The following is a 13,369-nucleotide window of genomic DNA, read 5'->3' as shown; positions in this document are numbered from 1 at the left end:
GGCCATGGCTCACGGGCCCAGCCGCTCCGCGGCACGTGGGATCCTCCCAGACCGGGGCGCGAACCTGGTTCCCCTGCATCGGCAGGCGGACGCGCAACCACTGCGCCACCAGGGAAGCCCGGATTTCTGTTCTCTTTTAACTGTATAGGCTCTACCCTTTTTGGCTTGAAAATAATTGTCCTTGTTTTTAGAATATAGAATTTAGAATAGCCCTAAGCAAAATAGGGCTTAGGTAGTTGTTTATATCAATGAGATTTTTTTTCCTTCAAGGGGGTAACTTTGGGAGGTTAAACACTTAGGCTTTTCTTACCTCTTTCAGGACCAGCTTAGAAACTATTCCAGTAAGTCATTATTGTCACCATCAGTGTAATCACCAAACAAATTAATCAGATTTGACTCTTAAAACCTGAGTATTGCAAAATTAAACCCACTCTAAAAGGACACAGATTTGGCACTAGTGGGAATATTTACTCACAAAATAATAATAGCAATTATTTATAGAGCTATGCACCAGGTACTTTCCATGCATTCTATCACAGTGCCCCATTGGTATCATACCTATTCCCATTAAACAGATGAGGTTTGAGAGCATAAATAACTTGTGTACATAAGACTGAAATTGGAACTCTAGTCTGTCAGACACTCAAAACTATGCTCTTAGCCATTGCAGTATTACTATACGCTAGGCACTGTAGTGGAATCTGTGGGGCACTGGAGAACTAGGTAACAAGCTCTTAAGTAGCTTATGCAGCCTACTACATGACATAAGACAAATATTATACATGAAAGAAAATGTAACTGGCCAAGAAGACATGTACTGTGTTATTTAAAGACGTATGCTATAAATTCTGAAGCCGACAGGAATAGGAGAGAAGGGAGGGAGGGATGGAGGGGGAGAGGAAGAGAGGAAGGATGGAAAGAAGGAAGGAAGGAGAAAGAAAGAAAAAAGGAAAGAAAAAAAGTTTAAATTTAAAGACATAAAGGATTATACAGTAGAAAGGGCAACAAAAAAATCAGAAGCCATGGATTCTGGTTTCTAGTTACTACTTACTAATAAGTGACCTAGGGTATACTGTAAATTTTATATAATATGGTATAACTACATCATCAGGGTAAGTTTATTGCTGCCCAACATGGGACAGTAAATATATCAGAAAAGTTTAATCTCATCACACTATATATGTATATGTATAGTATATATCTCATACACTATATATGTATCATATGTTATATTATTTTCACATTAGATGCAATGCTATGTTCTTCCCCAATACAAGTCAAGGTCCAAAGCCATCTTAAGAGAATCAAAGGCTCCTATGATTAATTGAAATGTGAAAGAAAAGGCAAAGTGGCAGTTTAAAAAAAGTTCTTCCCTTGCTTTTTAGCTTATCTCTCCCCTCCCCCAGGCTTTATTCTTCTGATTTACTCAAAAAGGAGATCATAAAAGCATCTTATTAGCAATTCTTATCCAGGAAATATAAGCACTTAGGATCAATTGAAAGGGAACTGGGAGAAGGGGGAGTTAAGAGGGAGAAGACTGTCATACAATAAAAAAAATCTAGTTTAGTAGGCACACAGTTAAGAATATCACTTTGTGTATGTCTGATTTATCAGATGTTTAAAACATCCCTGCAACTGTTTTATTAGCTCTAAACATTTTTCCTTTCCATGAACCTTTATTCTGCTTAGAAATACTTGAAATTCATCTAAATTATGTCAGCTTTTGGAAGCAATAGAGCCCAGGGTATTACATGCAGTTAAGTTGCCATTGTTAAGTAGACTGATCCCTATTATAGTAAGATTCCGGTACTCCCAGCAGATGTACTAAAACTGTTGATTCCCCCTCCTTTTTTTTTTTTATTCTCATAAGGCGGATTTTTGGAACATGCTAAAGGCAGCGAGTGTGTTGATGTCCTAGTGACAAAAGCTAGATTTCTGTCAGCTGCTTTCATTAAGGTTAGCTTTTAGCCTGTGCCCTCATCATGGCCATAGGTTTAGTTTTGGGTTAGGAAACGCTAATCCACACGTAAATGCTCTCCATGATCCACACGTTTAGCAGTCTGATTACATTTTTAATGTACCTTTTAACTCCTCTTGTTATCCTTAATTGATTTTAAGAGATGTGAATAAATTCACATTTGTGTCTTTCCTAGTCAGTTTAACTTCTAACCAGGTAGTATCCCTAGTCCCCTTGACCAAGCTCGGAGAATCTAGAAATCTCATCTGGCCTCAACTCTCAGCACAGGGCCTTTTATGTGCACAGCTCTCACGAATGAAAGAACTTTAAGTTGAGAAAGAGATAATAAAACGTCTCCCCAAACGGTAATTGTTCATTTCAGGGCACTCTTCAGAGATGTTTTTAAGTCAGGGCTGCATCTCACGGGGGCGGGGAGGACAGAAACCGTCTCCAAATGTCGGGGCTTATCTCCCGGAGATGCCTCCAGTGTAGCTGACAAATCTCCGAAGTGGGAAATAGTTTTCCCTCCACAGGGCCTCGGCGTGTGAGGGAAGGAGGGGGATGGGCAGGGGCCATCAGGGGAGAAGTCTCCGGCCTTTTCACGTCTCTCAACACCATCCCTCCCTCACCCCGCCTCCTCCTTCCCCGAATCCTAAACAAGCCCGGGGGTGGAGGGGAGTGGTCTGGGTGGGGGGAAGAGGGGCCCGGGGGCAGGCCAGGCCGGGCCTGGAGGCTCGGCCTTTGTGACTCTGTCCTCGACGGCCGGGGGGGGGGAGGGGAGCCAGAGGGGGCGGGGAAGCGGGCCGGAGACCCTCAGCCGGGGCTTGACCCCCAGGTGCATTGTCCGGCGGGGCCCGCCCCCTTCCCCCGGGGCCGCGACCCGACCGCCACTGGGCCCCCTCCCAGCGTCTCCCTCCGCGGCCGCGCCGACCTCGCGGTCCCCAGACCAGGGGCCAGATGTAGAAAGTAGTCCCGAGGCCGGTAGCGGCGGCGCTGTCCACTCCACCGCCCCCGCCCTCTCCAGCCGCCGCCTCACTCCGCCCCCGGGCCGGACGCTCGGGCCCCCCGCCTCCTGCGAGCGGGTGTCCGTGCGCCGGCCTCGCCGCGCCCGAGGAGACCAGCCGCCGGCCGCGCCGTGCCACGCCACGCCTGTGCCCGAGAGGGAAGCCCAGGCTGCGCGCGTCCAGCCGCCGCGCGGAGAGTGCCCGGAGGAGGGAGCCGGCAGGCGGACAGCGGCTGCGGGGCGGCCGGGGAGCATGCCCACCCAGCCCTGCTGAATGGCGCCTTCCCTGCGACCCCTCGCCCGGCCGCGGTCGCCAGGGATGCTGCTCGGCGCGCTCCTGCTCCTGCCGGTCCTCGGCCCCGTTCCAGGTGGGCGCGCTTTTTTCTGCGCCGGTGGGGCGTGAGAGAGCGCGAGTGGGCAGGGGAAGGAGGCAACCGGGTGTGTGTGTGTTGGGGCGGGGGCGGCGGGTCCTTCGCGGGGGCGCTGACCCCCGGTCTCTGCCCCCTCCCTGCAGCCAGTCGGGAGCTGCTGCTGGAGCGCGAGGTGCCGGCGGGCTCTGCGGGGGCGCGGGCGGCGGTGGGCGCCTCTCGCAGCGCCCGCCCCTCCCCGCTGCGCTCCCCCGGCCGCGCGCTGCGGGCCGGCGCCCGCCGTCCACTCTCGCCCCTTTCTTCTCGCGCCATTGTCCGCGTTCCGGCCGCGTACTCGCCTTCGGGGCCAGCCTGGGCTCCGCGCAGCCCGCCCTACAGCCGGGGCCGCCGCGGCCGCACGTGGCTTTATTTATATTGTTTCCTTAGTGGCAGCCTCGCGGCGCAGGGGGCGCCGCGTTTCCGCGCGGCTTCCCCTGTTTGCAGTGGGGGCTTCCCCACGTTTTAGGGCGGGGGAGAGAATAGGTGAACTCAGCGCCCAGGTCAGACCCCTAAGTGCCCCCACTTTCCCGGATCCGGATCGAACGAGGAGGAGACGGGAGGGGTGGAATTGGAAAGTGAAGAGGAGTGGAAGTTTTGTGGCCCATTTGTGCCCCCGGAGGGGAGGGTGAAGGGTCCCGAAGCTGAGAAGGAAGGTATCTAAGTAGGGTTTATTTCTAACAGCTAGGGATTTGGGGGCAGGGCCTGAGATGTGTGCAAATCTGAAGATCCCTCCAAACTCCAGGTTAGCCTTTCGCAAACTTGGATGAACTAATTTTTCTCTTTTGACGTGTTGCTTTATTCTTAAAGAGTTAAAAATTGTAAACTGGATGCGGGGTGCGGGGGACGCGGGGAGAAGAGGTGTTAAGAAGAATGGGTTGTTTGTTTACAGGTTACAAACGCCAGACTTTCGTGGGTTTTTTTGTTTTTTTGTTTGTTTCCTGGAGGAGTTAGTTTTCTATTAGCAAGAGAAAAGGATCAAAGTCAGATGTGACTCGGAAACACAATGGGCGCCTTCCGGAGTGGTCCTCGCTGCGCGGGGCTATTAGGGTCGCTCGTGTCGCCCTGGGCATCCATTAGGAGAAGTCGGCAGCCAGGGCGTGGGAGCGTGACTAGTGTGTGAGGTTTGGAGGACCTGCCTTGATGAGAAACAGAGATCAGTCCCGGCGATTGGTACTCATGAATTCAAGACAATCAGAAGGAAGATGAAATGCCCTCCGCCCCTAAACCCCTAACACTCTACTCGGCCCCAATCAATATGCAAGACTTAAGCTGACCTTTGCGCTAAATATAGGAGGTGACAGGGTATTAGTTGGTCATCGAATGCTTTATCCTGACGGGGACCCGGGACGATGTGTATGCCTAGCATAAAGCCTTTGCTCTGATAAAAATGTGTATTGGTTGATTAAGCAATCTCCTATCCCTGTTAGACAGTAAGGACCAATTAGTCACGCATTTTTTTCCAACAGTTGGTAGTTCTAAAAAAAAAAATGAAATAGAAGTTTCCTAATCCGATCACCCACTGAGTACAAGCAGCAAGAGTTAGCAACTTTTCAAAGTCAAATGTTTGTCTTTTAAATACCTACCATACTCTGCAGAAATTAAGTAATTGGGTCTCTTTCAAAGAGCAGAGACAGAGTCCTTGCTATAAAAGGGCAGATATAAAAGTGCAAACTTGTCATATGTCACAAAAGATAAACGCACTTCCCAAAGGAGTAGGTACCAGGGGTTTCAAAAACTCTTCACGGGACAAGGAAATAAACTTGCTTGTTCACAGAGTCGGAGTTTTGCTAATGATTTCTTGTAAAATTAGACTTTTACGACTTACTCTGTTCAAGATCTTTTTGACAAGCTTGTAAAAGTAAGCAAACAGCTTGTGCTCGAGAGTTTTCCTGATGATTTTGAAACTCTAGCAAGGCACTTGAGGACAGAATTCTTAAAAGGGGTAAAAGTTATTGAAATCTTCCCTATGCTTTTTAGTATAAGATGTTGTAAAAAGATTTCTCTGATTTGTTGAGAAGGTTAGCTGAAACTTAGATTGGTTTATTAAGGTGTTTGTAAGTTAATTAATATGGTTTGTTAAACTTTGTCTCATTACACTCTGAATATGTGTTTTACAATTGTGTGTTAAGAAATGATTTTACACTTATAATTCTGGGTATGCCTTTCCCCCCTTTTCCTTGTAGGAGTATGGTGCTTTAGCGAACTGTTTTTTATCAAAGAGCCACAGGATATAACTGTCACAAGAAAGGACCCAGTCGTTTTAGATTGCCAGGCTCATGGAGAAGTTCCTATTAAGGTCACTTGGTTGAAAAATGGAGCAAAAGTGTCTGAAAATAAGCGGATCCAGGTTTTGTCCAATGGCTCTTTATACATCAGTGAGGTGGAAGGCAAGCGAGGAGAGCAGTCTGATGAAGGATTTTATCAGTGCTTGGCCATGAACAAACATGGAGCCATTCTTAGTCAAAAAGCTCATCTTACCTTATCAAGTAAGTGTTTAAGTTCTTGATTGTTTGTCGTTTTTCACTGCTACATTTTGATGATTTCTCGATTCGTTAGCATGCTAACCTGAAAAATCACACAAACATTAAGAATTTTCCTGGAGATAGTAGTTGATGCTAACTAAGGCATGCAGAAAAATCTGAGGAAAAAAATATAAATTCAAATGAGTGATTTAGAACAAAAATCACATTAGGTTTAGAACACCAAAACCTGTAGAGGTGGTTTTGTATAAATTTAAGTGTTTCAAACTGTGAAAAAAGTTGGGTGAAAAGTTTGGCCAACACAACAAAAGTTGTTGTAAAATCTCATTTTTGTAAATTAATAATTAAATTTTGAAAATCACAAGCAGCTTTTCCTGCTTTGTAGATGGCCCTTAAGTGCTAAATCTTTCCTATAGCCCAAGCTTCCATTTCTCTGACTGCTTTAAGATCACCCATGTTGCTTTTTAATTGAAAGAGAGGGCATTGGTCAGTAACTCTCAAGCCTTTGAAGTATTCCTAGGCTTTTCCTGCTGGGAGAGAAAGAGATTAAGGCCATTTCCATATTATGCCTAATGGACTTAAACCAGATCTGCCCACTTTTTTCCAGTTGTCATAAAGTTTGCTGTCTAATGATTTCCTTTGTATTAACAACCCAGTCAGATCAACCATTTGTTCAAGTGACCCACACTGCTTGGTGGTTGCCCTGGCAACTGTTGAGTGTAAACATGGGCTTAGGATAGTTAGAGAACTCCTTGTTTTCGCTGAGGCTTTCCACCTCTTCAGGTGATCAAATACCCAGCACTCAAGATTACAAAAGACAATGTAAGTCTTAAGACAAAACAAAACACAGCACAACTGTATCTTAAAAATAGTTTTACAGGCATCCTAGCTACAAGCTTTTGTTAATCCACAAAAGATAGATTTTGCACTATACCTACAAATTGATCATTTACAAGATGAACAATAGGAGGAGGGAGCTCTTGAGATAAAGTCATAATCTTTAAGAAATAGTTTCTTCAGGTTCTCCACAGTTGAAATTCAGCTATTGGTGGGGATTTCCTAGGTGACTTTATTGTAACAGTCCATGGCCATATTCATGCCATCCTCATTTCAGTAATATATTTTATTTGTACAATAATAATTAATAGTGGAAAATAAATTGCAGGCAAAGATATTTTTGTATTGAAAAATGTCAGAAAAGTAAAGGTTTCCAATTCTAGGCCCCCTCCCCCAGAATAGTATTAACCTGAGAGAATGTCTGATAAACTCCTCTTTTTTTTTTGCTGTGATCATTGGCCAATAATCATCTTTTTGTGTTGTTGTTGTTGAGTAGTGGTTTTTCAGTACAGTATTGTTTTCAGGATAGTGTGCTTTTTATGCTTATGTCCTGTTTGTTTAATTTTTGTCTAATGTAAAATTGTTGTATAGAGTTGTAATTTTTCTGCCTTTTTGGGTTTGTGGAATATTGTGTTTTCGTATCCAGGAACTGTAACTTGTATTACCTTGCCAGAGAGGAGAGGGGCAGGATGGAAAGGTGGAGGGGGGCAGATGGGCTTTGAAAGATGAAGCATTTGTCATGAGCACACGGTATTTCCAGGACCTCCTTAGAAGCCTGACAATTCTAAGGCACTCAAAAATACTTTGAAAACACACAGAGCTTTCAGTTTTCATAAATAAAGTCTGAACAGTCTTAACATAGTAACAGTGAAACAATGTTAATATTGGCTTTTTGAGTAGCGTTAGATTTTGTATCTTTATAAAAATTATTAATGACAAATATTTTATTAGATGTGAATCATTTTGAAGCCTTTTGTGGTGAAGTATTCATATTTTAAGTATCAAAAACTTTCCAGTTAAACTATGTAGAACATTGCTTTGCTGTTAAATATCAACTGTAGTATGTTAGTTATAGGAACCACACTTTTCATATGCACACATTTTATTTAACTTGGAGGAGGTGCTTTGCTAGGAAATTGCATTCAGTATTATAGATTTAAAATAAATGCATAGTGGGTTTAGATTTTTCTTTAGAAATGAAATTTCTTAGAGATTTGAAATTCACCAAGTTAGTTCTGATATCTGAGAAGCAATGTCCAATGACATTGTAGGCTCAGATGACTTTATCCTGTGTTCAGGGTAAGATGTTATACGTGTTAAACAGGAAGAGAATAGGCATTAAGTGGACATTCTGTTTTTGTGGGTTTTTTTTAAAGGTTAGTTCTCTCCTAGTTAGTGATAGCAGCAGGGTGCAAGTATGTTCTTTTTATTTTCTGGTCAAGGATTTTGTCAGCAAACATATCTTTTAGTTCTGAAGTGTAATAAATAGATCAGCACCTGGAAATCTAAAACTTTAATCTGTGCAAGTTTTAGATTTTTAACACAGGCAATCAAGTCTTGGTTTCTAAACTTAGGAACTAGAAGCTGAAAGTTGCACTCTAGGCAAGAATTCCATTATTCATGTGTAAATTAGGAATTCACAGGGTTAAAAGGTTAGAAACTGGCCAGGATGAGGTTTACCCTTGTGATAAAGAGCAGATGACCCTCATTCATTGGCCAAAGCTTTCATGTAGCTCTTCTGCAAAGTTAGTTATTGCCATGAATTGTTCTTGAGGAATGCAGAAATTCAAATGTGAACAGGCCTTTCCTTAAGTGTCACTATGGAGCCTTATCTCCCAGGCACATCAGAGCTGGCTGTGGGGACAAGGTTCCTCCCCAAAGGCCTGGAGGCTTTGCTTTCCTGTTGTTCATCCAAGCACAAAAGGATTTGTCTAACTTAGTTTTTCTAAGGCATCCCATTTTTAAAGGAAAGTATAGGGTTAAAGTAATATTTAGTTTTTTTTAAAAAGTTAATCCTTTTTATTGATAGCCATTTTACTTTTTCATGTAATGGAATAGAAAGGGGAGTAATGTGGGAGGCTCTTTCTCTAGTTGTGTACAATAGTAAGAACAGAATATTCAACCATTTCCCATAAATTTCAGTATTTTTAACTGAAAATCAAATTTTCACTTTCATAGGTGCTAAGTCTTCACTACATAAATAATCTCATTTAAATATTTTAGGAGTGAGAAGTAATCTCTGACATCTTGACATTTCTTGCATTCTAATTGTTGAAGTAAGATAAATTTCATAGGAAAGCATTAGTGTGGTAAAACGGTCTCATATTTCAACAAGTTTAAATTAAGATGAGACATTTGAGAGAAGTAAAGGAGGAGGCGGGTTGTGTTCTGTGATGTGTAGAAGACTGGCCATAAGCTAGCGATTGAACAGGAAGCTGGTTGTTTATTTCCTTTCCATAAAAGGTGGAAATTGAAGTCTTAGGATAGAGGGAAAGAGAACATAAAGCTGGCTTATATTTGTTGGGTTTTTCAGGACTGTTTGCTTGGGTGCAAAATAATTTTTTAAATGAGCATTTGTAGCTGGAAGACCATAGGAATTATTATAACTTTATGATGGATTTTTTTCTTCAAAATTTTGAGATTAGTTTTAGCATCCATAAAATTGTTTTGGGGGGTGTCTATTTCTTTAATTTTATGTAGCAGTAGTTGTTTCCTGTAAAAGGACGTAGGTGGTTTTCCATGAATAAAATGTTTATTACTTCAGTTTACATTGAGATGAAATGAGGTTTTTTGATGAGATTAATGAAAAACTGTTCTGTGAGTGTGGTTCCTAGCTTAAAGAGTAGTACATAAATTATAGCTAAAAGCTGATCTTGAAATGTGAAGTTAAAATATATTGAAAACATTTAGAGTCATGTTCAAAAGAAAAGAGGGTGGGTGGTATATTGAAAAGAGAAAGGTAAGAGCTATGAGACTATTAGTCTAGATTTTGAATTTTATTAATGATCTTGGACCCAAGATGGGCAAGAGTTTGCTTCATTGTCACTTTTTATTGAGATTTGTAGTTGCTGTAAAGGACATTGTCTCTTACCTGTGTGCATGTTCACTTCAAATCAAGCTGTTAACAGTTACTTGCCCTAACTTAAGAGTGCTAACACAAAAGTAAAAGTTGTTTGATTTTGGAAAAATAAGACAGACTGAGATATTTAGAGAGACTAATCTGCCAACATTGTAGATAAGGTTCAGATGGTGCTTTATGGGTCTAAGAAAAATCATCTTTAAAGAGAAGGGGGGGTGCTTCCCTGGTGGCGCAGTGGTTGGGAATCTGCCTGCCAATGCAGGGGACACGGGTTCGAGCCCTGGTCTGGGAAGATCCCACATGCCACGGAGCAACTAGGCCCGTGAGCCACAACTACTGAGCCTGCGTGTCTGGAGCCTGTGCTCCACAACAGGAGAGGCCGTGACAGTGAGAGGCCTGCGCACCGCGATGAAGAGTGGCCCCCGCTCACTACAACTGGAGAAAGCCCTCGCACAGAAACGAAGACCCAACACAGCCAAAAATAAATAAATTTATTTTTTTAAAAAAAGAAGGGGGTATGGTTCAAAAGTACATATTTAAATTAAAAATTTACTAGCTTAAAATTGCATAAGTTAAATCAGGGAAGTAAAAGCACATGTAGTTCTACAGGCTTATTTATAATGATACTTGGTTCTTAAAGTCTGTCTACCTAAAAGGTTTATCAGGTACCTGGTGATCTCTGGGTAATGGAACCAGTTTTTCCCACTTTGCACTTGATTAGTGAGGATCGTTTCTCATCTGCAGAAACCTGTAACGCTATTTCACTGTTTTTCAAAGTTGTTGGATTTTTTATTTTTCAGTGAAGCAGGGTCCACTGAGGGGTAGAATTATAATTTGCTTTAAGATGTATAAATGTGTTTGTTTATTTTATTTTTGTCCAGCTTCTTAATGGAATTTTGAAAGGGCATTTGGTATGGCCCTCTTGTGTCAACTAGCTCTGATTATTCTAAAGAAAGGCCCTAACTCTCAGCACTTGTTTGCCCGGGCATTTGTTGTCATTGCTCCTGAATTTAACAGCTGGGCCTATTGATGAAGTCCAGAGCAGTTTAAAAGAATAGCAGAAAACAAATCTCTTAAGCAGGGTGTTAGGTTGAAGGAGTATTTCAATTAGTAAGTACATGCATTTGAGGTTACTTTTTTGAAAACCCTAATATTCTTGACTACAATTTTGAGAGATGATTTTTATTTCTCCTAGGCAGAGGTGCTCAGTTAGGGTTGATTACTTTCAGCTTTCAAACTGTCAATTATTATTTTTTTAAATGGGGATTTAATTTTTCTTTAATTTTTTAAATTTTTATTTATTTTCGGCTGTGTTGGGTCTTCGTTGTTATTTTTGTCCAGCTTCTTAATGGAATTTTGAAAGGGCATTTGGTATGGCCCTCTTGTGTCAACTAGCTCTGATTATTCTAAAGAAAGGCCCTAACTCTCAGCACTTGTTTGCCCGGGCATTTGTTGTCATTGCTCCTGAATTTAACAGCTGGGCCTATTGATGAAGTCCAGAGCAGTTTAAAAGAATAGCAGAAAACAAATCTCTTAAGCAGGGTGTTAGGTTGAAGGAGTATTTCAATTAGTAAGTACATGCATTTGAGGTTACTTTTTTGAAAACCCTAATATTCTTGACTACAATTTTGAGAGATGATTTTTATTTCTCCTAGGCAGAGGTGCTCAGTTAGGGTTGATTACTTTCAGCTTTCAAACTGTCAATTATTATTTTTTTAAATGGGGATTTAATTTTTCTTTAATTTTTTAAATTTTTATTTATTTTCGGCTGTGTTGGGTCTTCGTTGCTGCATGCGGGCTTTCTCTAGTTGCGGCGAGTGGGGCTACTCTTTGTTGAGGTGCATGGGCTTCTCACTGCAGTGGCTTCTGTTGTTGCGGAGCACGGGCTCTAGGCGTGCGGGCTTCAGTAGTTGTGGCTCACGGGCTCTAGAGCACAGGCTCAATAGTTGTGGCGCACAGGCTTAGTTGCTCCGCGGCACATGGGATCTTCCTGGACCAGGGCTTGAACCCGTGTCCCCTGCGTTGGCAGGCGGATTCTTATCCACTGGGCCACCAGGGAAGCCCGGCAATTACTATTAATATGAAAATAATAATGTTAAGTCAGGCATTTTGCTGAGGATTATTGTTGAATTTTAAAAACAGCACTGATTATTGATATGTTTTAAGAGAAATTCTAAAAGTTGTACCCCAAATAAAGTTTTTGTTGTCAGTCAGGGCTATTTTATTTTTAAATTTATTTTAAAAAATATTAATTTATTTCTTTGGTCGTGCCAGGTCTTAGTTGCAGCACGTGGGATCTCTTAGTCGCGGCATGTGGGATCTTAGTTCCCTGACCAGGTATCAAACCCTGGCTCCCTGCATTGGGAGCACAGAGTGTTAATCACCGGACCACCAGGGAAGTCCCAGTCAGGGCTGTTTTAGTACTTCTGAGAGTTTATAGTGTTCAGACTCTTTATTAAAACATTTTTAAAACTCTCATTTGGTAAAAATCTTGGTAAATGAGAGGAAGAAGAAGATATGGTTGTAATCATTGAAGCAGTATTGGAAGTTGTCCTAACATGGTAATCTGCACAGAGCAAGTTCACTCAACAGTTGACAATAATGATGTACAAAAAAGGTAAAAATGTTCCAAATTACCTTCAGTGGCTATAATTCTGAAGCCAAGTGAACTGCTTTAGGGATATGTATTGCAGAGGATAAAGGTGTCATCCTCACAAAGGTCTGTGACACTAATCTGACAAATACTTTCCTGACTTTTACATTCCTTGGTTTTTTTTCTTTTTCTTTTTTTAACCTCTGGTTCTCAGAAACTGCTTTTGATGAGCTTTAAAAGCCAAATTCTTATAGACTGAGCAGAGGCATGAATTTAAAATGTTTGGGATTTTTTTTAAGTTTCTGGAGGGTTTGCCTTTTTCTTGTGTTGGTATATATATATTTCACAGCTTTAGCGTTTGTAGTGGCTAGATTAATCAAGTAACTGTTGGAGAATGCAATCATTGTTCAGGGTCCTGGTCTCAAACTTGTATCCTCATTGGATTTGTTGTTAGGACTGATGGAAAGAAAATTTTCTTTAAAATTTTTGCTCTATGAAACTGTAGTAAATCCCTGTTTAGAACAGTGTGACAGTTTTTTTTAAAATGATATTGCTTTATATAGACTACCTTCTCTAAATAAATCATATTCCTTTGGAATAATCCTCCAAAATGGCCTTTTTATTGCTTTGTAGTCTTTTTAGTACTACTCAGAATGGATCTTCCACCACTCCACCAACATTTACCAAATAAGTAAATAAATTTCTTTTTTTTTTTTTTTTTTTTTTTGAGCTGTGGATTACATTTCTCAGCCTTGGGGCAATTGACATTTTGGACTAGGTAATTCTTCATTGCAGAGGCTGAATTTTGCAATGTAGGATGTGTAGCAGCATCTCTGGCCTCTATACACCAGATGCCAGTAGCACCCCTTCCTAGTTGTGGAGACCAAAGAATGTGTTTTGGGAGGCAAAATCACCCCTGGTTGAGAACCACTGATGTTTCTGAGAGTAGTGCAAAACTTCTTTCCAAGTGTCACTAGGCTATTAGTAGTTAAACTGCTTCTGTCTTAACTTGA

At 41.9% G+C, this 13,369-nt stretch overlaps 1 protein-coding gene across 3 annotated transcripts in view; it reads left to right on the top strand.

Moving 5' to 3' along the window:
* The first annotated feature begins 3,198 nt into the window (after window positions 1-3,198).
* PRTG (protogenin) overlaps window positions 3,199-13,369 on the top strand; it is a 133,869-nt gene continuing 123,698 nt past the window's right edge. For all 3 annotated transcript variants that reach the window (XM_024128763.3, XM_024128764.3, XM_024128761.3), the window contains exons 1-2: window positions 3,199-3,328; window positions 5,551-5,853. In XM_024128763.3, the coding sequence (XP_023984531.1) occupies window positions 3,235-3,328; window positions 5,551-5,853 (397 nt within the window). In that variant the 5' untranslated portion in view covers window positions 3,199-3,234. The remainder of the gene's footprint in view (window positions 3,329-5,550; window positions 5,854-13,369) is intronic.

This window comes from Physeter macrocephalus, chromosome 11 (genome assembly GCF_002837175.3).
Source record: "Physeter macrocephalus isolate SW-GA chromosome 11, ASM283717v5, whole genome shotgun sequence".
Lineage (NCBI taxonomy): Eukaryota > Metazoa > Chordata > Mammalia > Artiodactyla > Physeteridae > Physeter > Physeter macrocephalus.
This window is presented reverse-complemented; position numbering and strand designations above follow the sequence as displayed.